This window comes from Siniperca chuatsi, linkage group LG5 (assembly GCF_020085105.1).
Source record: "Siniperca chuatsi isolate FFG_IHB_CAS linkage group LG5, ASM2008510v1, whole genome shotgun sequence".
NCBI classification, from domain to species: Eukaryota; Metazoa; Chordata; class Actinopteri; order Centrarchiformes; family Sinipercidae; genus Siniperca; species Siniperca chuatsi.
Window position 1 is genome coordinate 18,743,363 of NC_058046.1, and position 24,108 is coordinate 18,767,470.

Genomic DNA, 24,108 nt, shown 5'->3' on the forward strand with positions numbered 1-24,108 from the left:
TGTGTTCAGGTGACTCAGCTGTGCTTGACACTGGATGCGCTGCTTGAGAGTGAGAGCAGCAGTGCTGAAGTCCTGGAGTGTTACTTCCTGGAAGCTCTGTACTGCTCACTAGGGGCCACATTGCTGGAGAGTGGCAGGACCAAGTTTGATGAGTTTATCAAAAGGCTTTCCTGCTTAACCTCAGTGCACAATGAAAAAGCCCTGGCTGGACCTGGTGAGATCCCAGGTAAAAAGCAAGAATTTGTACTTTATTTTGTATGATTATGAAATTAGCATGTGTTATCAAGATTATGCATTTATTATTATTCCTTTGTAGGTACAGTTTGATTGTGGGTAACATTTAATATTATATACTAGATCAGGGTTGACAGATATAACTATATATAATATGAGATTATAAAAAAATTGGCCGTCCATCATTGCTGACACTGTTGAAAATCAATGAACAGGATTGCTTTATGGTTTAAGGATGAATGAATATGTGCAAGTGCATTATTATGTCAGTTTTCTATCTTATTATTGATAAGGAAATGTCTGCATTCATACAGGATACCTCTCGACTCTGTATGATTTCCATTTTGATGGAACACAGGAGAAGTGGGTTCCCTGGAGTTCCCTGGTCACTAAATACATCCACAACCCTGAATTGAAGTTTGCTGACATTCTAGGTAAAGGTCAATTCTGTGAGCTGAGAGATGAGGACAAATCAAGTGTCCTGTATACATACATATGGATTATAAATTTTTGGCCCTCCCAAGCTCTTTCTTCCACTTTGATTCCCTCATCCTCCATCTTTGCTTTAGTGCCAACTATCGACACCACAAGAGCCAGCTGGATCCTGGAACAGATGGTGAAGATAAAGAGGCCAGTGCTTCTGGTTGGAGAGTCTGGCACCTCCAAGACTGCCACCATTCATAACTTCCTGAAGAACCTCAATGCAGATACAACGGTGAGTTTACCATCTAACCATGTATATGTACATTTGTCACTTCAATTTGAATTCTTTAAATTTCTTCCGATCTGTTTCTAGATTACACTGATCATCAACTTCTCATCCAGAACGACTTCAATGGACTTGCAGAGGAACCTGGAGGCCAATGTGGAGAAAAGAACCAAAGAGACCTACGGGCCTCCTATGGGGAAAAGACTGCTGGTCTTTATGGATGACATGAATATGCCTAAGGTACCTGCTCCAAGCTCTCAACCAAGTCTCTTATCTCCTTTACTGTGGTGAGTGACAATATTGTAATATACTGTTTGCTCGTCCAGGTGGATAATTACGGCACACAACAGCCTATTGCTCTTCTGAAGCTGTTGTTGGACCGAGGAGGCATATATGACAGAGGGAAGGAGCTTAATTGCAAAATCCTCAAAGACCTTGGCTTTATTGCTGCAATGGGAAAGGCAGGAGGTGGGAGGAACGAGGTGGATCCCCGCTTTGTCTCTCTCTTCAGTGTCTTCAGCATCCCCTTCCCTGCAGTGGAGTCTCTCCACCTTATCTATGCTTCCATTATCAAAGGCCACACCAGAGTGAGTATTTCTTTTCCACATAAATCTATATAAATCAGAATCTCAGTCATCCGTATCACTCAGATTTAATAAACTTGATATTTTAGCCATTTGAGGACATCATACAGAAGGTTTGTGATAAAGTCACCTTCTGCACTTTGGAACTGTACAACAACATCATCAAAGATCTGCCACCCACTCCCTCCAAGTTCCACTACATCTTTAACCTGAGGGACCTGTCAAGAGTCTACAATGGACTGACCCTCACTAAACCTGACAGGTCTGATCAAGCACAGTCACTCTATTAACAGATTAACAGAGACTTTGCAGTTAGAGGTCTATGTTTCTAAATGTCTTTGCTTCACTTGATTTTCGCAGGTTTTTGACTGTCACCCAATTTGTGCGTGTCTGGAGAAATGAGTGCCTGAGAATCTTCCATGACAGACTCATTGATGAAACTGACAAAGCCTTGGTAATGATTATTAATAATAGTAGCAGATATTTACTGTAGATTATCCTTTGTATTGACTGCAGGGACAAATACAATATGTGTAATTGTTCCTCCTACAATTACAAATGTAGGCTCAAAATCTACTGTATACTAAATAGTTTTGTAGTGTTTCAGTTTTCAGATGTACCCAATGTGTTTTTTGCCACCAGGTCCAAGGCCACATAAAGAACCTGACTGAGGAGCATTTCAAGTCAGACATGGAGGCAGTCATGAGGGATCCAATTCTTTTTGGAGACTACAGGACAGCCCTCAGTGAGACTGAACCGAGGGTCTACGAGGACATACAGGACTATGATGCTTCAAAAGCCCTGTTTCAGGTACTGTCAAGTTATTAATTGCGTTATTAACTGTGCCTGTTGCCTCAGTCTAATGTTCTTTTTGGAATAAAATAGTATAATAATAAACGACAATAGTTTTTGACATTTGTTACAATTATTTACTGTCCTATTCTGTCTTTAAATATACTGAAAGACCACTGTGTTTTTGCATTCTGCAGGAAATTCTAGAGGAATACAATGAGATCAAGTCGAGGATGAACCTAGTACTGTTTGATGATGCTCTGGAACATTTGACCCGGGTGCACCGCATCATCCGCATTGATCGTGGCCATGCACTGCTCGTCGGTGTGGGGGGCTCTGGCAAGCAGTCGCTCACCAAGCTCGCTGCCTTCACTGCTAACTGTGAGGTTGTAAAACACAAGAAGATACAGTATATCCTACAATTAGGCAGAGAAATAAACTTCCAAGACACCAAATGTAGTATACCAAATATGTACACATAAGAATGTAGCATCTTAGTTTTGAATATTTGACTCAGTACAATCACAGCTTCAGTGAAGCTTTGGAACAAGACGATTTGGAATATAGTATGGGTCTTCCAATGTGGAAACTTAACTAACTTTAAAACTGCTAAAGGAGAAATTGAAAGGGAAAATAAGGGTTTGAGAAGTTAAGCAGCATTAAACTATACCTTCATAGTGATCTTTTTAGAAGTGGTCAAACTTCACATATGTTCAGCATCTAGTAATGGAATCTGCTTTTCCCAGGTGTTTGAGATAACACTAAGCAGAGGATACAGTGAGTCAAACCTCCGTGAAGACCTGAAAACACTGTACTTGAAGCTTGGCATTGAAAATAAGAAGACAGTGTTCCTCTTTACTGATGCCCATGTTGCTGAGGAAGGCTTCTTGGAACTCATTAACAACATGCTCACCTCAGGTTGGATATCACTCTAACCTCCTGGCTCACACTACATTTATCTTTATTAAATGCTACAGCTGTGGCACTCTGATCGAACTCTGTCTTTGTAGGCATTGTTCCTGCATTGTTCCCTGATGATGAGAGGGAGTCAGTTCTCAACCAGCTTCGCGATGAGGCTCTTAAGATGGGAGCAGGCCCTTCTAAAGAGAGTGTGTGGCAGTACTTTGTCAACAAGAGTGCCAACAATCTACACATTGTTTTAGGCATGTCTCCAGTGGGAGAAACCCTGAGGACGCGTTGCAGGAACTTCCCAGGTGAAATACAGTGTCAGGCTTCACTTGATTTTAATATCATTTCTGATTTTATTTTACTAACTGTGTGTACTTTTTTCTCAGGACTGATGAACAACACTGTGATAGACTGGTTCCTGCCGTGGCCTCCACAGGCATTACTTGCAGTGGCTCAGTCTTTCCTCGGTGTGTAATTACACACATTTTTTTTAAAATGTATTTGTTATTGAAAAGTTTGTTTTCAGCCATTCAAGGGCTTTCTTTACTTTATTTAGCTGTGATGAGACCTACAACTAGAATATTATCTTAAGAGAAAGTTTTGTTTTTCATTTTTGTTTTTCTTTAGGTGAAAGTCCAATGATTCCTGAGGCACACTCTACAGCAGTGATAGCTCATGTATGTATAGTCCATCGCTCTGTGAGTGACTACAGCAAGCTGTTCCAGCAGAAACTCAGGCGTTGTAACTATGTTACTCCAAAGAACTACTTGGACTTCATTAGCACCTATTCTAACCTCTTGGAGGAAAAAGACCAATATATCCTGGGTGAGAAGATGGAACATGTTATAAATTTGGTGCCTCTGTGGGAAGGGTTAGACTGGTGCCACGCGGCTACTGTGCATTAGTATGTTTGGGATGATTTGAGAGACTTTGTTTTGTTAACTTGTTCTCTCCTGTTCCAGCTCTGTGCAAGCGTCTAGAGGGAGGTTTAGATAAACTGAAGGAGGCCAGTGAGCAGCTGGCTGAGCTGAATGTCAAGCTAGCAGAGCAGAAGGTGGTCCTCGCTGAAAAGTCCACAGCTTGTGAGGCCCTGCTGGATGAGATTACCACAAACACGACTGTAGGTCAGTGAGTACCTGCAGTGTGCTGTAGGCTTCTGAAACTAAACACAGCTGTTACAAACCACTTATCAATAACTTTTCCTTCTAGCTGAGGAGAAAAAGACTTTGGCAGAAGACAAAGCCAAAGAGATTGAAGAGCAGAACAAAGTGATAGCTGTTGAAAAGAAAGAAGCTGAAAGTTCTCTGGCTGAGGCTCTGCCGGCATTAGAGGCAGCCCGTAAAGCCCTGCAAGACCTGGAAAAATCTGATGTCACGGAGATCCGGTAAACTCTCCTCCTTACTCAGAGCATCATTTTCATTCTGTTGTTGAAAAAGCTAGCGATGATGGCCAAATTCATCAGGATGAATGAATAGATAAACAGTGACGTCAGTAATGCTGACACCTATACTAAACTTCTGTAAAGAAAACAGATGATAACCCAAAACATACTGGATAGGGGGTTGATTAATATTCTAGAATGTTTAATCGAACACTGATCAATCATGCAAAACCAGTACTTAACATACCTGACCAAAAAAGCAAACTTATGCCATCTGTTAATCTATCCTTTCCCTCTATCTGCCTTGTTCTGCTGGTCCATTGTGCAGATCCTTTGCCAAGCCACCCAAACAGGTGCAGGTGATTTGTGAGTGCATTCTGGTGATGCGTGGATACAGGGAGATCAGTTGGCAGTCAGCCAAGGGGATGATGTCAGAGGCTAACTTCCTGCGCTCGCTGATGGAGATGGACTGTGATTCCATAAATAACAACCAGGTCAGGACTGTCAAAGGTAAGTCAGCTTCATGATCCATCAAAACCTAAAATGCAAATGATACTACTGAATGACAAATTATGTACTATATATGTTAGCGTAAATTGCGTTTGCCAAGTATGCCACAGTTATTTTCTTTGCACTTTCCCCATGGCTAGGCTTTCTAAAGAACCTCCAGACGACCTTTGAGGAGATGCAAGCCATCAGTAAGGCTGGCTCAGGAATGCTCAAATTTGTTGAGGCTATCATGGGTTACTGTGATGTTGCCAGGGAGATAAAACCCAAAAGAGAGAAGGTAATTTAAGGTTTGTAAGTGCTATGCTCTATAAGAAGGAACAGAGATTAAACAACCATATTTCCAATATTTTTTTAGGTGGCACGCCTAGAGAAGAACTTCTTTCAGAGTAAGCGGGAGCTGGAACGCATTCAGAGCGAGCTTAGCGATATCCAGAAAGAGTTGCACGCTCTTGGAGAGAAGTACCAAGCTGCCATCGAAGAGAAACAGCTGCTACAAGAGGAGGCTGAGCTCATGGAGAGGAGGCTGATTGCTGCTGACAAACTCATCTCTGGCCTGAGCTCTGAGAATGAACGGTGAGACTGTAAAAAATGCAACACATGGAGTCACAACACTTGCAACTATGAGCCTAACCAACCCTGTTAAGAGTTGCTTATTTGTTTCTTTTTAATCTCATTTTATTCATTCTCTCTCTCTTTACTACTCCCTCTTTTCAACTATTCCTATTCAGGTGGACACAAGATTTAGAGGAGTTGAAGCAGCGGCGTGTGCGTCTCCTGGGTGACTGTCTGATCTCTGCTGCTTTCCTGAGCTACGTAGGGGCCTTCAGCTGGGACTTCAGGAATGAAATGGTATACCAAATATGGGTTAAGGATGTGCAGGAGAGAGGCATCCCCTTGAGCCAGCCTTACAAAATGGAAAACCTTCTGACTGATGAAGTAGAAATCAGCAGGTGAGAAGGAGTGTGTGCTCACGACAGATTTTGACACTTGAAACACGAGAAGACAATATACAATATGAATTTGTCCTATAAAATTATAGGAATGAGGTGTTGTTGTAGCAGGCCAGGTGCTTGGTGCAAATATGTGGATTTGTCTTTATTTCGACTGCACTCAACACTGACTATGGGGCTAATGATGTGTCAAATGAACCCTGTGTGATAGATGGGGCTCAGAAGGCTTGCCTCCGGATGAGCTGTCAGTGCAGAATGGAATCCTCACAACCCGAGGGAGTCGATTTCCCATGTGTATTGACCCTCAACAGCAAGCCCTCAACTGGATTAAGAAGAAGGAAGAAAACAATAACCTCAAGGTACAAAAAACTCGTACAAGTTATGTGTCATTACTGCTCACAAGTCCCAGAATGACTGCTTTAGTCAGCTTCCCTCTGCTGACAGCCCCAGAATCAGCACTTTGGAAAGAGTCACGACATGCAGTCCTGAAAGTGTGATCATCCTTTTTTCCCCAGATCTCATCTTTCAATGATCCAGACTTCCTGAAGCAGCTAGAGATGGCCATCAAATATGGCTACCCATTCCTTTTCCAAGATGTGGATGAGTACATCGACCCTGTGATTGATAATGTCCTGGAGAAGAATGTAAAAGGAGCAGAAGGCAGACAGGTCATCATGCTGGGTGATAAGGAGGTTGACTATGATCCCAACTTTAAACTGTACCTCAACACCAAACTGGCTAACCCCAAATATTCCCCTTCAGTGTTTGGAAAAGCCATGGTCATTAACTATACTGGTAAGATCCTTTGGCATGGCAACCATAGTTTTTGTCTGTAACATTTGAACAGCATGTACTAAATGCTTTGTCTGTCTGTGTCTGTCCATTTATTGTACCTATGTTACATGTAGTGACCCTTAAGGGTCTGGAGGACCAGCTGCTGAGTGTTATCATGGGCTTTGAGAAGAAGGAGCTGGAGGAGCAGCGTGAGCGTTTGATCCAGGAGACAAGCAACAATAAGAAGCTGCTGAAGAACCTCGGGGACTCCCTGCTCAGAGAGCTTGCTACATCTTCAGGCAACATGTTGGACAACACAGAGCTGGTTCACACATTAGAGGAAACAAAGTCAAAAGCCAGTGAGGTCAGTTTGGCTACAGCAAACATCAGTGAAACTCATGGAAGAATAAAAAAAATCACTGAAGTAATTAATGCTAGTTTTTTTGTTTGATGTTGTGATCATCAGGTATTTGAGAAACTAATGTTGGCTGAGAAGACATCGGTGGACATTGATAAACTCAGAGATGGCTACCGACCTGCTGCCAAGCGTGGTGCTATCCTGTTCTTTGTACTGACAGAAATGGCTCTGGTGAACAGCATGTACCAGTACTCTCTAGCCTCCTACCTGGACGTGTTTGACTTTTCACTGCGCAAATCTCTGCCTGACTCTGTTCTGCTCCAAAGACTGAAGAACATCATGAACACTCTGACATACAGTGTTTATAACTATGGCTGCACAGGTAAAGTAATAAAGACTGAATAATGGAATAGATGGAAAAAGGTAAATTTCTTAAGATAAAGCACAGTATTTATGATTACTTTGTAGATGTTATAACCTGAACTGTCTGCATATCCTTAGGTCTGTTTGAGAGACACAAGCTGCTCTTTTCCTTTAACATGACCATCAAGATTGAGCAGGCAGAAGGGAGGGCACCTCAAGAGGAGTTGGAGTTCTTTATCAAGGGTGAGATATCCAGAGGAGTTGAACTCCTCTGAAATATTCAAGTAGATTACAGTGATCACAAATGTGTGTATGCACACAATGTTAAAAGTAAATTTTATTATTTTTCTACCTCATGTGTAAAGGTAATCTATCCCTGGAAAAGAGCAAGCGCAAAAAGCCTTGTGACTGGCTTCCAGACCAAGGCTGGGAGGACATAGTGAAACTCGCAGAGCTCTTTCCTGAGCAGTTTAGCTCTCTGCCTGATGACGTGGAGAAAAATTCCACTGACTGGAAGTCTGTAAGTGACCGCAGTGACAGGAATCACCATAGGCACTTAGTCAATCAATCAATCAATCAAACTTTATTTCTATAGCACCTTCCAACAACCGAAACTGAACCAAAGTGCTGTACAACTTTAAAAAAAATAAAAATAATAGTCGGTTGAGAATTTAACCCTCATTCTTTTTCTCCTCAGTGGTATGACTTAGATGGACCAGAACAGGCTCCATTCCCCATGAAATATGAGGAGAACCTCTCAGCCTTTCAGAAGCTGCTGTTGCTGCGCTGCTTCCGTGTTGATAGAGTCTACAGAGCTGTGACAGACTACGTCACTGTCACCATGGGCGAGAAGTGAGACTGTTTCTATTGCAACATTGCAGTTTATATATATATATATATATATATATATACTGTATATATACTGTATATATATATACGTGTATATATATGAATGTGTGTGTATATATATATATGTGTGTGTGTATGTATAAACTGTCACTGTGTATATAGTATATACAGTTTATGTATATACACCACTGTGGTGCAGGTTAGGTTGACAGAGAGAAAGTTTACAGAAGATATAATTATTTAAACAGAGAAATCAAGCCCTGATTTTCCACGTTTTCTTGTATTTCTGCTCAGATATGTACAACCCCCTGTGATCAGCTTTGATGCAATTTATGAGCAGAGCACACCTTCCTCCCCCATTGTCTTCATCCTGAGCCCCGGCTCTGACCCAGGCAGTGACCTTATGAAACTAGCAGAGAGGTCAGGCTTTGGAGGCAACAAGTTCAAGTTCCTCGCTATGGGCCAAGGCCAAGAGAAGGTACTGAATACTTCTTTTCCATATCAGAGCTATGAAGGTTTGAGTGTGGTCAAGTGAAATTTGTATAGGGATCACTAAGTAGTCACTAAGTAATCACACTAAATAATAAAAAGTAAAGAACTTGAGATTAATTGTCTTCTGTACCTGTGATAAAGGTGGCACTGCAGTTGCTGGAGAGGGCGGTGTCCCGTGGTCAGTGGTTGATGCTACAGAACTGCCACCTGCTGGTAAAGTGGCTAAAGGAACTGGAGAAGTCCTTAGAGAGGGTTACCAAGCCCAACCCCAACTTCCGCTTGTGGGTCACCACCAACCCCATTACGGATTTCCCCATTGGCATACTACAAAAGTCTTTAAAGGTGAAACACTTTTTGCCTTTACCTTCAGCAGTGTTTTCTTTAGATTTTTTGTAGACTTTTTTGTAGGCTACTATATAAATATAGCAGTGCAACATGGCAACCTCCTTAGAAGGGGACCCGCTCCCTCTGTAGATAAAAACGGTTTATTCTAAGGTAATGAAAACACAATGATTCTTATTTTCAGGCGATTCTACACTAATGAAAACATACTTATGAATATTATATTCCATTTCTGCCAATAGCGCCTCCTAAGTTTTACATACCGGACCTTTAACATAAAAAATCTCAAAACAAAGGAAACTGCACTAAGAACATTTTAGTGTACGAGTTATCTTTATCCATATTTTTGTTATTTAGTCTGAATATCAGATTAAACAACTCGTTAAGACTTTTGCCAAGAAGCTACAATAATAATAGAGACAGGATTCAAAAATTGTCAGTGTGTTAACATGTACTTTAATATTGTGTGCAGGTAGTGACGGAGCCTCCAAATGGTCTCAAGCTGAACATGAGAGCCACGTACTCTAAAATCTCCCATGAGACCTTGACTGCATGCCCACACCCTGCCTTCCGCAGCCTGGTGTATGTGCTGGCCTTCTTCCATGCTGTGGTGCAAGAGAGACGCAAGTACGGCAAGATTGGCTGGAATGTCCCCTATGACTTCAACGAGTCTGACTTCTTTGTAAGTGGCACGGGAGTCATTTACACTATGTTGGAAATAATTGATTTTGTTAGATTTGTAGTCTCTATTTAACTGGTATAATATCAGTTATATTTCACTTTTCAGTGGTTTAAACAATGTGACTGTGCTCAACAGGTGTGCATGGAGATCCTGGACACGTACCTGACCAAAGCTCACAACCAAGGAGACAGCAATCTTCCCTGGGGAAGTCTTAAATACCTTATTGGGGAGGTTAGACTCAATTCATTGTATTTAAGTAAATTGTATATCCATTATCTTGCTAGCTGATGCTGTAAGTTTAGTATGTCTGTATAATGTTTTATAGGTGATGTATGGTGGGCGAGCTATAGATAGCTTTGACCGCAGGATCCTGACTGTCTACATGGATGAATACCTTGGAGACTTCCTCTTCTACAACTTTCGGCGCTTCCACTTCTTCAGCAATAAAGATGTAGATTACAAGGTCCCTCCAAATGGCCCCAAGAATATATATGTTGGTCAGTTATTATTTTCATTACTTTACATACTCTTACTTAAAAAGAAAAAGTACATTTTCTGTCATCACTCACAGCTTTACCCTGTTATCTGGTATAGATGAGATTGAGACCCTGCCACTGGCAAACACACCAGAGGTAATGGGTCTTCATTCCAACGCAGAGATAGGATACTACACACAGGCAGCTAAAGACATGTGGACTCACCTAATAGACCTGCAGCCTCAGACAGGTATGATTTTCTTTCATCTCTCTTGCCTCTTTGTTAATCTCAAAAGGAGAAATTCTACCGTTGGTTGCCCGCCTCCACATTGAGTTTTGAGAGCCGAAGAGCATCCCCAGAAATAATATTTACTATTTTTAAAAGGAGAAGCTGTTCCATACTGTTGAAGGATGTTTACCTTACTCTTTTTGCCACCATGCTGCCAAGTGCTTCCTCTCTTATGGCCTTTACACACTCTCTCTTGCCTCAGGTGAATCTGGTGGAAGCATCAGTAGGGATGAGTACATCAGCCAGGTGGCCCAGGACATTCAGAACAAGCTGCCCAAGTTATTCGACGTGGACATGATCCATAAAAAGTTTGGCACGGACATTTCCCCGACCTCAGTGGTGCTGCTTCAAGAACTGGAGCGTTTCAACAAACTTATAGTCCGCATGCAGCGCTCTCTGGCTGAGCTGCAGAGGGTGAGAAGGATTGGTAGAGGGTAACAAGATATTGGGTGGAAAAAACAGACAAATGTTGCGTTGTTGCTTTGTGCTTCACACAGGGTTCGATTTGTTCTGATTCTCTTGTGTTCCCTAGGCTTTGGCTGGTGAGGTGGGTATGAGCAGTGAGTTGGATGAGGTCGCTCGGGCCCTTTTTAATGGTCACATCCCTGCCATTTGGAAGAAGTTGGCACCTGACACTCTGAAATCCCTCGGGAACTGGATGAGCCACTTCAAGAGGCGTTATGATCAGTATAATTGCTGGGTGAGGACGGACATACACTATCACAGATAACCTCTTATATGTAGCTTTCTGCATTATTCTTCCATTACAAAATAGTTTACACACAAGTTGAGAATATATTTTTATGTCTGATGTATCTGTGTATCTTGTGTCCACCAGGTGGATGAAGGAGAGCCAAAGGTTATGTGGCTATCAGGACTCCATATTCCAGAGTCCTACCTGACTGCCCTGGTCCAAGCCGCATGCAGGAGAAACGGTTGGCCTCTGGATCTTTCCACACTGTACACACAGGTGACTCAGTACCGCAGTGAGGACGAAGTCAGTGACAGACCTGGACAGGGTAATGAAATGACACTCACCATTTGCAGCATGATTAGTGATGAGTCATAAAGACTGATAGTCTTTTTCCCTGCAGGCTGCTTTGTGTCTGGCCTGTATCTAGAGGGAGCAGACTGGGACATGGAGAAGGGCTGCCTAGTGAGGAGTAAGCCAAAAGCTCTGGTTGTTGAACTGCCCATTCTCAAAGTCATCCCCATAGAGGCACGCCAGCTCAGGTTACAGGTGTGGACCACAGGCACTACAGACCTCCATACAATACTTTAGTTCACTAGTTTGATGTTTTTTTTAACTGTTATGTGTATTTTCGTGTGTTTTGTACTGCAGAATACTCTGCGGACACCAGTGTACACCACGTCCTTGCGGAGGAATGCAATGGGTGTGGGATTGGTGTTTGAGGCAGACTTGTTCACCACCATGCACATCTCCCACTGGGTGCTCCAGGGAGTCTGTTTATGCCTCAACGCTGACTAAAGACAGCACTCACTGAGCTGGTTTGCTTTCACACAGTCTGTTCCGTCATGTTAATGATGCCTGATATCTACTTTTTTTAGAGAAAAAACTTTTGATACCTCTGATTTATGGGCAGATTACAGAGAAACAAATTATGATCAAAGATTGTACATGTTTTGAAAAATTAAATTGATAGAGACACATAAGAGAAGTAGATGGGATTTTTGAGTCATTATCTACTTCATAGCTTTCATTATTTTCTCACTAGATGGCAGCACACAACAGTACTGAGCTCTTCACCCTGGGCAGTAGCTCCAGGGGTTTCTCTTTAGTGTTACAAGTGCCAATAGGCTACAGTGGGTCAGAATCTTTCAGGCCTAAAAGTCTATTACTGTTTATTAATGAATAAATGTTTGTAATTGTTTATTTTTTCTCTTTCTTTAACAAAATATTTCAGAATACTGTCCATTCTTAAAAATGACAGTAGATGCTGAATATTTCTGCTGAGGTTGTAATCTGCTGCATACAGTGGAAAATGTACCAATGACCAAAGGCTGCTAAAGTTTTCCACTTTACCCAAGTAGCTTTTCAGCTGTTCTCTGCAGTATCAGTAGCAGTGTGTGCTTTATTGTAGCTTTTAATGAACAGATCTAGTGCAGCGCTGAGTAATGGAGGCTGCTGAGGTCAGCATGCCAAAGCAGGTGAAGTAAAAATCAGACCGCCCTGGAGGATGGTGCGGCAGTGAGGTCACAGAAACACAGAAATAAAAACTGCAGTTTTGAGTCTGTGCAACATATTTAACGTAGCCTGAGTTGTGAGAGTACAGCTGTAATCAGAAATGTGCTGGTTAAACTGTGACTAACTGTAGGCAGGAATCATCATAAAGCAAACCATCAACATGAAAATATGGCACATATCCTTAAGTCTCTTTCCTTAAAAGTCCTTACCCTCACATGAGCTCACTGCCATGCTTCTCACAACTGTATTGTGTAGCCTAAAAGGGCCCCCTCTGAATGGCAGAGGGTAAAGGTTAGACAGGCCCCTTCTCAGCTTCAACTGGTACGACTACCGTAAAGAGTGAAGATCAGGACATGTTTATGACCAAACACAGGAAGGGAGGAACGTGTGTTTCCCTGTTGAAAAGAGGGAAAGAATGGTGTGTTGTTTAATGAACCTACACTTCATATGAGTGAGCAGATCTTCAGTGAATGCACACCTACAAAGACAATAGGTGATGCAGCTCTTTCTGTTTGCATCGTAAAGGGGAAGGACATTATGAAAGCAGTAGAGTAACTACTCTAGAAATTAGAAGGAAAAAAATCCTCTCAATGGAACCGACCCCCGCCTATGTCCTCAGAGGTCAAAATTATTTTCAGCTGCTCGTGACTGGAGGGATTTACATTAACCCTAATCTGCTCCAGTTCCTGCTTGGCACCATTGCCTGCGCCTCGTAAAATGCCAAGGGTGCCCTGAAACAAAAAACTCTGACACATAATTTTCCAGCCCTACCTCAACCCCCCAATCCCAAACAGTTTCCTTTGTTGTGATTGAGAGCATGTGGGCTTACCCAGTCCCATTCAAGTGCATGCACTGTTTGCCACTTTCTCCCTGTAGTATAAGGGGTGATTAGTGCCAGCCTGAATGCTCCTCAGTGAGTGTCATAGTGTTAACACCATCTCTCATTAGCTGAGAACGTCACCAAAATTACAGTGCACTAGCCAGTTGCATAAGTGCTCTGCAGTCTGCAGCATCTTTTGCAGCTGGTGAGACTTGTAGCTCAGCCCATGGGGCCTGAGAGGTGTAGTCACCCCAACCACAGATATACATCTTGGGCTCCAGTTTTTGGTTAGAGTGCCAGGTGTTTAGTTTGGAGCAGGACTGCAGCCCTGTGGTTACTGGCTGTTTGCACTGTAGCCCTACATGTCCCACATGCATGGGCTGAGGGAGGTTACAGTAATCTCAGCTGTTCTACTGCCACTGTCCGCCTGGGCACAGAGAGCCTACAGACAACAACTGCTAAAGGCAACTGTATGACAAAAACATCTTAGATAGATATCTTAATATTGTGTTAATGTTCATTTTACTGTTATTGTGTGCTGGCCAAATATTTGGACAAATTATATTTTGATGCTTTGGCAATATTGTTTTTTGAAACTTTCATGCCAATAAAGCTCTTTTAATCGAATTGATAGATAGATAGCTTACTGTAAATGTTGAAAAATATATGGTGGTAACAATACAGAGATGAACCTTACTTTATGGGCTTTTAAATATAACTTTTCAAATCTATCAGGGCCAGAACTTAGCCATAATTTGTTTTATATCCAGTTGTGTTCACCAAAAAAACAATTACTCATCCCCGGCACAGCTCCAGTGATTTCAGAGGAACCTCGGAGAAGCAGCAGCCCATAATTCATTTAGAACAAATACAATGCGTAATGTGCCGCCTCCTTGAGCGCGCATTGTCCTCTGTGAGAGGTTGAAATGGGGCAGGGTAAAAAAGACCCAGCAGGCTGTGCACTTAAAACACCCGAGGAGACTATAAAAGTGGTTTCATGCCCGCTGCAGTAAAGGCTCGGCTCGATATGCGCACAGACAGACGGAGGTAGGCAGAGCAAATAGAGAAAGGAAGACAACACACACTTAACAACACACACCCACCCACACACACACATAGTATTCAAGGTTTATTTTCAAATGTCGGCTCTCTGTAGGTAGAGACAAATGAGAAGCGGGAGTTTATGGGGCGGCATTTTTCTTTAGTTCACTTAGGATTTTAAGACAGGCTATTTTACAAATAAACGAGTGTAAGACATCGTTTTTGTAGTCTACAGAAGTCCATGTTTGCTACTTTAGTGAATAGGATGCGTGTCTTCTCCAGCCGACCCGGTGCTGTTTGACACCCCCCTCACTACCCGGTCTGCTTTCTAACCGGGGGAAGTTGGGCTCATTTAAAACTTTTCTGGCCGTTCTTTTGATGCCACGGAAATGGGACCGCGCCAACGGGAGAGCGTGTCCGCGCTTTGCAGAGAAAGTTTGCTTTGGACTGTGCTGATACTCTGGCTGACCACGTTTGTTGACGGGACCTGGAAGACGGGACTTTACAAAACCTACTCAGCCGGGACGCAGCTGACAGCAGCCTCTCACACTTCAGTCTATCAGAAAAGGTAAGGCAAGCATCCACGTTATAGTCACTTTATATTATTACAGAAACATACTGTACTATATATAATCCTCAACTGTGTCTTGTTATAATAACCTCTTTTTTGCCTCAGTCTATTTTTAATCCTTATAGCCTCACTTTTTGTATCTTCTTGTCAATGCATGAATCCGCAGAGCAACTCCCATCTCCATCCATCTACCAGGTCCTATTGTCTTCCTGACAGTTGGTTCCTTTTTCCTGTGCTGGCAGCACACATTGCTCTGCTGACTTCCATCCTCATTGTTGTCCTATCTCTCCCACCTTCACTCCTGAGAGCAGCTCCACTGTCTCTGAGGTGTGTTGTGTGCTCTTTGTCCCTGCAGCGGGAGATGTAAGCGCAGCAACAACATCTGCTCCTTCTCAGCTGTCAGGGTGCTCTTCAAAGCACCATCTTTAGTCCTCAGATCTGTCCACATAAAACCTGCTCCTATACTGTGGATCCCAGTGGTGAAGACAGGATGCATCTTAAATGAGTGTTACTGACAGTGAATGAGGGAGAGATTATTTTTATGTCTGTAATAAACTGCACAAGATTGATAGCTTAAGAAAAGGTCACTGAATGAAAAGGGGCATGAGATGGTCTCATGATTGAGTTGTTGACGAGGGCGTTTCTGAAGGAGAGTCACTAGACTAAACACACAGGCAAGAGCGCTAACCAGCTCTGCTTCCCTCCTGGACAGAGACAAAGTTTAGCTCGGAGACTAGCCAGTGCTTAATGATGAGAGGACGTTTCCCGCCTTACAAATATTTATGCTGTCAGGTTGCGAGTGTGTGTGTGGGCTGAAGGTGGCCGGAGGCTGAAACCCCTTCTCCCCGAAGAGGCCATTTCCTCTGGGTGTGTCCAGGTGGCTCTCAGCTTCGCTTCACTGGCTCACCTCTCTGCTCAGCTCCCCTGTCACTCATGGCCAGAGGTTTGTGGACATGTTTACTAAACACATGCAGCTGGGACTCCACCACATCTGGGCTGGGTTGTGGGAAAGGGGGGAGGTGCGTTTACAGTCGGTTTGCTGCTGTTTGTAAGTGGCGGTGGAGGGATGGCTAGATAGACAGAGAGGAAGCTGCCGTTGGTGTGTTTCAGCCACCGGCGAGAGGTCAGTGGGCTTGAGGTGACACAAGAGGAGCTGAAAGTCTCAGTCCACCTGCTGTCTGGCCTGATCTGTGAAAGCAGCAGTTTATGGTGTGTCAACAAAGCCAAACAGTGGCAGTGGGATTTCAGAGAGCAGAGGGATCTCTCATGGCCATTAGCAACTTGACATTCAATGACAGAAAGTTGTCGTTGGGGTTCAGGAACTTAAAAGGAAGTAAATATTAATTTTAGACTGGGAAAGGATTCTGTCACAGGAAAACCTTCACTAAGAATGTCTTCCTGTGCCTGTCCTGTCTTCACACAGTGATTACCCAAATCAAAGGGGATTAACAACTCTTGAGTAATTTCTTGACTGGTGTGGTTGCTCTGTAGAGGAGCTGATAAAGTGTTCACTCACCCTTGTCGTTCTTAACAACTATATGAGCTCAGTACACTGAGGGGTTACGGAAGTAGCCGCTTCTTTATTTCTTGTCTCGCCCATTTCTTTATCCTCCCTCGGAGGACTTGTCATGGTCTGACAGGCAGTCTGAACCCTGTGGCTGCCCTCATTCCTCACCCATCTTAACCATATCCACGTTTTTCTTTAATCATGGGAATGAAGATGACAGAGATCCCAGTAGGCTTAGCCCTGTGTGGCTTAAAGCAGAATGGCTTTAGATTTCACCATTCAAAGAACTTCAAATAATGTATGTGCTCAAGGAACATTTTTCATGGATATTAGGAAGCAGTCACCAACTGCACAGCTCCATTAATCAGGATTATTTTCAGGGAATGAGACTATATACCAGTGTAGAGCTGCAACGATTAGTCGATTATCAACTAAAAATGAATCTGCAACTATTTGGATAATCGATTAATTGTTTATGTCAGTTTCTAAGCAAAAAGTGGTTCCATCTTCTCCAATGTGAGGATTTGCTGCTTTTTTCTGTTTTATTATCATTGTAAACTAAATATCTTTGGTTTTTGGACTAGTGGCTGGACAAAATAAGCCATCTTAAGACAATGCCATGGACTCTTGGTAAACTGTGGTGGGCATTTTTCACTATTTTCTGATGTTTTATAGACCAAACAATTAATCAAAGAAATACTCAACAGTCTAATTGATTATGAAAATAATCGTTAGTTGCAGCCCTACATTTTTTAAGGAAAAAAATCTAAATATCAAAATAATCTTGTTCCAGCTTCTCAAATGTGAATATTAGCTTGTTTCCTTAGTCTTCTACGATTGTAAACTGAATCTCTTTCAGTTTTTGACAAAACAAGACATTTGAAGACACCTTGGGCTTTGGGAAATTGTGATGGCCATTTTTCACCATTTTATAAACTAAACAATTAATCAATTAATTAAAAAAATAATTGACAGATTAATCGACAATGGGGAAAAAAAAACCTATACCAGTGCCCTAATTACATACTGTACACTGCAGATGACCAGTCCACAATGTCAGTGTCTCGTTCGTGGGAGCAGCTCAGCTCTACATGATGGTACATTCGTGACTTGTAAACAGGCTGTATGGAGCCATAGCTGTGATATAAGTGAATTTGTCAGTTGAGTGGAATTCCCTGTTTACTTCCAGCCTCAAACACTTAAAGATGCACTCACCCGTTATACACAGAGACACGCTCAAAGCTCGCAGGTGTCCAGGCCTGAAAGCTCTAAACAGACAAAGACAAATGAGAGTTTTCCTTGTTTCTCTGAGGCTACTGTGAAGAGTCACTTAACAACCTTCAAGGCCACACTGTGGTGCTTTGATGATCTTCACTGTCCTCTGCACATGGAAAACGCACAGCAGCATTGAACCTGCAATATGAAAGCCCTCCAGCCCTGATACTCTCTGTTAACTTAATCATTTTATAATTCTTCAAATGCAAACTGATCATAACTCTTGTCTCTGTTTTTCCCAGAAGCTGCAAATTATGACTCCAGGAATGTTGTATTTCTCTCGCTTCATTAATGTCACTGTGACTGTACTCTCTATTTCTCTCTCCGTCATGTGTTGTTGCACCACATTTATCTTATGCCTCTTCTATATCCCGTGGGACCAACAGTGCTTCATAATTGTCTTTCCTTCCACTTCCCTGTTCCCATCGGAAGCTCCCTTGTGTGACCCTTATGATAAAATGACCTTTGTCTCCTCTCCTCTTCTCTCCTCTGTCTGGCTGTTTGCCACATCTGTCTTTTGTCCTTTGTTCTCACCAAGTATTTTTCCCACAGACAGAAATCTAGAGAAATTCCTTCAGATTTCTATCTATGCTGTATTTCAAACATATCTTTGAGCGTTCAGCCCACCTCCTCCCACCGTACGTGAATGGATGGGTGGATGGAGAGGGAGTTACTGAGAAGTTCTCACCAAAGTCTCACCAGCATTTTTGCCTTACCAACCCTCTTGTCAGTTCACACGGCTGAACTCCCAGCTTCTTCCTCCCCACTCAGTCTGCTGCAGAGAGTGCACTAACTCAGTAGTGTGATCATGAAAGATGTAGGCTGCATAGCGTACGAGGCGAAATGAGGACACACACAGCAACTACAATACAGCATATAAGCTTTATTGACAAGTTCATAAGCTCTTTGTCAGCATTTGCATTCATTTAGGGTTCAGTACGTTTTTGTTTCCCTCCGATGTTTTACTGTATTGGCATCTGTAGCACTGAGGAACAGGGCCAAAGCTGTGATTTTTCTGTCCCTTATAGAATTTCTTTCTCTTTTTTGGCTGTGGCTGTGAGAGATGGTTTATGATTTATTTAGCTTGGGCCCAGCATTCAGAGTGTGCCATGTGTGCATAGAGACCTGATACTCACTGAGGGCCTGCTTGGTGCTTTTGCCAGTGAAACAGCATGGTGCTGGTGGGTTTCACACTTCATAGCACATGGGCGCCTCCAGTAAGAGGAAGGTGTTGACTATGAAACATTTTAGAGTGAAAGACTGAGTGCACCAAGCACCTGTGTCCCTTTATGAATAAAGCCAGAAAAAAGTCAATGGACCATTGTATAGTAGCAACAAAATGAGGACATTTGTTATAGGGCTTGTAAGTAAGACTTCATCTTTAGTCTTTTACATCCCAGAGGAGATAATGATGTTACCCGTACCCAGTTAATACAATTATCTTTAGGCATCAAAGGACTATATCATCATATCTCCATCCTCTCTGCAGTGGAGAAAGTAGGGTTCTTGCTGCCTTGTTCTTATTATGTATTGTGTGAATCCATTTTAGCAAGTTATGTGTGTAATGCAGGTATTGGTTTCAAGCCATTTGGGAAATTGTAAACTCTGTTATGCCAACTGCTTGTGTTATTTCATTCACTGAAGCAGCAACGGTTGGCATTTCCTCTTTGGTAATTGCATAAGTGTAATGCAAAGAGAGAAGGGGAGATCATAAAACCCACCCCCACTTCCCTCCTCGTACCCCCTGGTGACAATCTTAGCTGTTACCAGGTGAAACCTCCTCTCAGCCTGGGAAACTTAGATGTTTATCTGTTGGGTCTGGAGGATAAGTGGTGGGGAGGAGTTAGGGTTAGTACCCCCTCCCCTTACTCCTGGCTCTACCTGACCACAGCTCCTTCAATGTCAGAAATTTTCCACCGATGATTAGAGCAATTTTTTCTGGACAAGGGAAAGCAATCATGGGGTAATCATATAGATCCATGTTCATTTTTGTAGCCTCACGGCTGATGGATACACTAAGATACATGAAGGGTGGGCCTGTACTTAAATAACATGTGTGGCAGATGAATTCCCTACTCGCATTACTTGAGAAGTTTAGGATGAATTCAAACTATGTCTTACTTTTCCACAGTTCCTTTTATTTTTTAATAGGCCCTGGAATATGTTGTCTCAGACTTGAACATTTTACATTTGTAACTTAATCTGGCAAAGTAACTTTTTTTTAAATACACCAAAGAATAAAAAATTATTATCATTATTCTATAGGCTAAATGAGTATTACATGAATGGAAAAATAATCCAGACAAAAATATAGCTATAGCAGAGCCATAGTCATATCAAAAAGAAATATCTCTGAAGTTCTACAGTAGAGGTGCCTCTGCTCGCTGGCTCAGGTCTGTGTGTGCGGCCACCACAACATGTGGGGATTGTTAATGGGAGCTGGTTCAGGGCTGCTTCGCATCCTCCGCCTTTGGCAGTTTCCTTTTGCGTAAACTGTCTCTCGCGCACACAAACATATGGTCTCACATATTGACAAACAGACTTTGGTGGGAACACCCTCCCACTCTTGCAAACACATTGGCAGCAGAACACACAAAGTGTAGTTTTGTGCTACAAGCCACACAGTCTCCTTTGTGGTTTCTACATAGAGCCCCCTTTCTATACATCTATTGATTGTGTAAACACAGGCTATAGTAATTGTTTTCCTTGTTTCTCCTCCAGCTGTAGCCGTATGAAGGTAATCAGGGTATTTCATTGTTAATAAAATAAAGTAACATATGGTAGCTCAAACAGCCTCAGTGTGTTTTCCATACATTAAAGCGAAATAACCACCCTTCAGTGTTTTCTTGATTTGGTAGGTAGTGGGATGAGATGAAACTGGCCTCTCCAGCTAAACTTTTCTCATTGCCCCTGCGCTATCAGGAACAGATATCTACTCCTGTTAGAAGGGTAATTGAGCTAGGATTCAACCAAACCAATTACCTCAAATAAATCATCCTTTACGTAATTTGGTGCTTTTAGTCTAATGGTGGCATTGAGCGCTATAACTGTGCTATATAACTTTTACTGTGTAAAAATATAAAATTTTGCTTCTGGAGGCCTAAGAAATAATGTGGAGGTGAAGGTAAGCGAGTCTACTTGACTCTTACAGCTTTAAGTAAACATATCCTCCCTATCAGATCTTAACCTTTGACCTTTACATAAGCTTTTTTCCCCCCTTGCAGGTCAGTTTCTTAACAGCCTCAGTGAATCCTGATAATGTCTTACGAAGCCTCTTTGGAAAGGGAGTGGACTTGTGACCCAGGATTAACCCGTGTTGAAAAACTCTAATCTCAGTATGGGACCTCGTCCTTTATTCCCTCCCGAGGGACTTTACCTCCTCTGAGAGCCGAATGCAAACGGATGTGTATTGATAAAGGAGAGGCTGCAGTGTAAATATACCCCACAATGCACTCCTGCAAATCTCGTGGCTGATTAAAACCGTGTAAACACCATAAAGAAGTTTCAAAACAAAAGGTTGGGGGAAGGGAGGGAAAAATCTAAACCTGCAGGAAGACAACAGCGCATTGACTGTGACTGCATGGCTAATTTCCTTTTGTGAGCGAGCTTTAGTCTGAGTGCACTTGTTTGAAGATGTTTTGAAAAAATACACTGTTCCTCCTTGAAACATTTACTTTGAAAATGTGATTTTTTTCCGTATTTAAAAATAACAACATTGTTTTGCACTCTGCATTTCTGACTCTCACTCTTTTTCTCCCTTCAGGAACTGGTGTCCTCATACGGTCACTAAGACAGTGACTTGCCAGGTGCAGAATGGGACAGTCCTCCAGCGGGTCTACCAGACATGCCGCTGGCCGCAGGGATGTACAGGGGGCAGGTGAGAAGGCGAGGCGACCTTACCACTACTGCTACTGCTGTACCACTGAGAGTTGAACCCTTTAAAGAGAAGAACTCACCTTAAAATACTTAAAACAACTACTGTGGAAGTACTGTTTTTGTTATTTGATATTTTGTTCATTTTCTAGACTAACTATAGTGGAGTTTAATAGCAGAAAAAGTCTCCTCTTTCTCAAAATCAATGTTTTATAGTCATTCTTGTTCTTTGACTCACATAGGTTTTTTTTGCTTCACCATTTGTTACTGCAGTTCATGCCATGTTGAAGTCATTGTTTAGACCTTACTTAAACATCAACCCCCGAATTTTGAGTCGTAGATACCAGGAATTTCTGCCAGTTACAATATCTCCCTCTTAGCTAAAAAAAACTACAAATCTGTCAGCAAAATGCCTGCTGGGCCACCATCACTGGCAGTTACATCTTGATTCATTTAATTTAAAAGGAGCGATACAGGTTGTTTGTATCTGGTTTATCTTGTTAATTCCAAATACATAACACTGTAAAAGTAGCTAATTTAGGCTATTTTAATGATGTGACTACAAGGCTAGCAATTGGGGTAACCATGCTTGAACACTACCGTGTTGGAATAACTGCAGGTTTTCTTGTTCATTCTGCCAACAGCGAGTGAATGCAATTCACACAACAAGTTCACACCTGGGGGTAGACAAAATGCATTCTGGGAAATGAAGGAAATAAAAAACTTAATGAGGCGAGTTCAGCAGATCCACCTAGAAATCAATTTACACTAGTTCCAAAATAAAAAATACAACATCATCAAAAATAACTCGAGCAACTCAGTGAATAACACAGAGTAATATCTCACTCTATTATATATCACTATAAATATCTATTTCCTTTCATTTTGCTTCACAAAGCTGCCAGATCACATGCCAAAGAGAAAAGTGGGTTATCACAGTCAGTGCATACGCAGACAGCTGTTGTTATCTGTGTGTATGTGATGGCTTTAGATTTTGTGTGTTTTGCAGCTACAGGACCGTGGTCAGACCTTCCTATAAAGTGGTGTACCGCACTGTGACCTCTCTGGAGTGGAAATGCTGTCCAGGATTCAGCGGTGCTGCCTGTGAAGAAGGTAAGTCAAGACAGTCAAACAGTTAGGGCTCTCGGAGGGGGCCAACATCGCAAACTAGGACTGAGAAATGGTTTAGAGCAACAGGTTCCCTTCACAAGTTTGATTCTGTCTTCTCTGTTTCCTCTTTTTATCATTCTTTATCTCATCACCATCTGCATCCCTCTGTTTTGCATTGCTGCCTTGTAGCCTGCATGTGTGCCTTCCAACACACAAGTAATACTTTAAAACAGGAGTGATTTCCATTAGGCTTACATAAGGCTGCTTCTGTCTTCTAAATGAAGTTAAGAAATAAGATCCCTCAGTCTCTTCAGGCTGAGTCAGATACTTCCACTTTATTAATCAGTTTTAATGTGTTCAATCTAGGAGTCATTGTACTACGTAAGGGTTGATTCTTTTGTGTGGTTTTGAGTTTTATGGTCCAGCTGGAACTAAGTCTTCATCCTCTTAAAGTGCCATGCTAGCACTGCTGTTTCCATTTTTCGACTTCAGTAGCTGCCCACCACACACACACACACACACACACACACTCCCAGTGTATAATGACGTCCCCTGGCACTGGCCCCTGTGTCTCTGCAGTCTGGGGAGAAGGGTGGAGTCTGTTTATACCGGCACCCAGGACTTGACTGGTTGTAACATAAATTGTCAGGCTTTGTGACACAAAGGACAATAAATGTTTACAGTGGTTAAAGTGTTCTTTTTTGGTGCTGAAAGCAGAGGCTGTTTCTCTTTCATGCTCCCACTCCCAGGTGAGCTAAGAGCAACTCTCAGCCCTCCTGGTGGCCTGTAGTCTGCTGCAGTGTGGCTTCAACTGGAGACATTTCCTCACTTTTCCTGCTTGCTTACACATGGCATACATCAAATGTTGTGCTTGTTTTAGACCTTCCCTGCTCTGAAAGTCAAAAAACACACTTGCACTCAACCCAGACAAGACAACCTAGACATTACTTAACAAAAGCAGAGGAATACACAGTCAAACAGGGAGGAAATTATCCAATTAAGTTGTCGCTG

The 24,108-nt window shown here is 42.4% G+C and overlaps 2 protein-coding genes across 7 annotated transcripts in view; both read left to right on the forward strand.

The window, feature by feature from the left end:
• The window catches only part of dnah10 (dynein axonemal heavy chain 10), a 30,213-nt gene extending 17,627 nt beyond the window's left edge, over positions 1-12,586 (forward strand). For both annotated transcript variants that reach the window (XM_044197591.1, XM_044197592.1), the window contains 37 exons: positions 10-226; positions 549-668; positions 804-949; positions 1,031-1,183; positions 1,270-1,530; positions 1,617-1,789; positions 1,888-1,981; positions 2,170-2,337; positions 2,517-2,705; positions 3,066-3,237; positions 3,330-3,533; positions 3,615-3,695; positions 3,856-4,053; positions 4,191-4,352; positions 4,438-4,612; positions 4,938-5,119; positions 5,260-5,396; positions 5,475-5,692; positions 5,848-6,069; positions 6,281-6,428; positions 6,585-6,864; positions 6,978-7,207; positions 7,310-7,583; positions 7,703-7,807; positions 7,930-8,084; positions 8,262-8,416; positions 8,708-8,891; positions 9,047-9,247; positions 9,720-9,929; positions 10,065-10,160; positions 10,255-10,426; positions 10,524-10,655; positions 10,897-11,108; positions 11,227-11,394; positions 11,533-11,713; positions 11,789-11,934; positions 12,037-12,586. In XM_044197591.1, coding sequence (XP_044053526.1) covers positions 10-226; positions 549-668; positions 804-949; positions 1,031-1,183; positions 1,270-1,530; positions 1,617-1,789; positions 1,888-1,981; positions 2,170-2,337; positions 2,517-2,705; positions 3,066-3,237; positions 3,330-3,533; positions 3,615-3,695; positions 3,856-4,053; positions 4,191-4,352; positions 4,438-4,612; positions 4,938-5,119; positions 5,260-5,396; positions 5,475-5,692; positions 5,848-6,069; positions 6,281-6,428; positions 6,585-6,864; positions 6,978-7,207; positions 7,310-7,583; positions 7,703-7,807; positions 7,930-8,084; positions 8,262-8,416; positions 8,708-8,891; positions 9,047-9,247; positions 9,720-9,929; positions 10,065-10,160; positions 10,255-10,426; positions 10,524-10,655; positions 10,897-11,108; positions 11,227-11,394; positions 11,533-11,713; positions 11,789-11,934; positions 12,037-12,183 — 6,468 coding nt within the window. In that variant the 3' untranslated portion in view covers positions 12,184-12,586. The remainder of the gene's footprint in view (positions 1-9; positions 227-548; positions 669-803; positions 950-1,030; positions 1,184-1,269; positions 1,531-1,616; positions 1,790-1,887; positions 1,982-2,169; positions 2,338-2,516; positions 2,706-3,065; positions 3,238-3,329; positions 3,534-3,614; positions 3,696-3,855; positions 4,054-4,190; positions 4,353-4,437; positions 4,613-4,937; positions 5,120-5,259; positions 5,397-5,474; positions 5,693-5,847; positions 6,070-6,280; positions 6,429-6,584; positions 6,865-6,977; positions 7,208-7,309; positions 7,584-7,702; positions 7,808-7,929; positions 8,085-8,261; positions 8,417-8,707; positions 8,892-9,046; positions 9,248-9,719; positions 9,930-10,064; positions 10,161-10,254; positions 10,427-10,523; positions 10,656-10,896; positions 11,109-11,226; positions 11,395-11,532; positions 11,714-11,788; positions 11,935-12,036) is intronic.
• Positions 12,587-14,535: 1,949 nt separating this feature from the next.
• The window catches only part of emid1 (EMI domain containing 1), a 52,124-nt gene continuing 42,551 nt past the window's right edge, over positions 14,536-24,108 (forward strand). The window contains exons 1-3 of one of the 5 annotated variants that reach the window (XM_044197602.1): positions 14,536-15,329; positions 21,878-21,991; positions 22,997-23,100. In XM_044197602.1, the coding sequence (XP_044053537.1) occupies positions 15,151-15,329; positions 21,878-21,991; positions 22,997-23,100 (397 nt within the window). In that variant the 5' untranslated portion in view covers positions 14,536-15,150. The remainder of the gene's footprint in view (positions 15,330-21,877; positions 21,992-22,996; positions 23,101-24,108) is intronic. The other 4 variants (XM_044197601.1, XM_044197603.1, XM_044197604.1 and 1 more) reach the window with 4 other exon arrangements.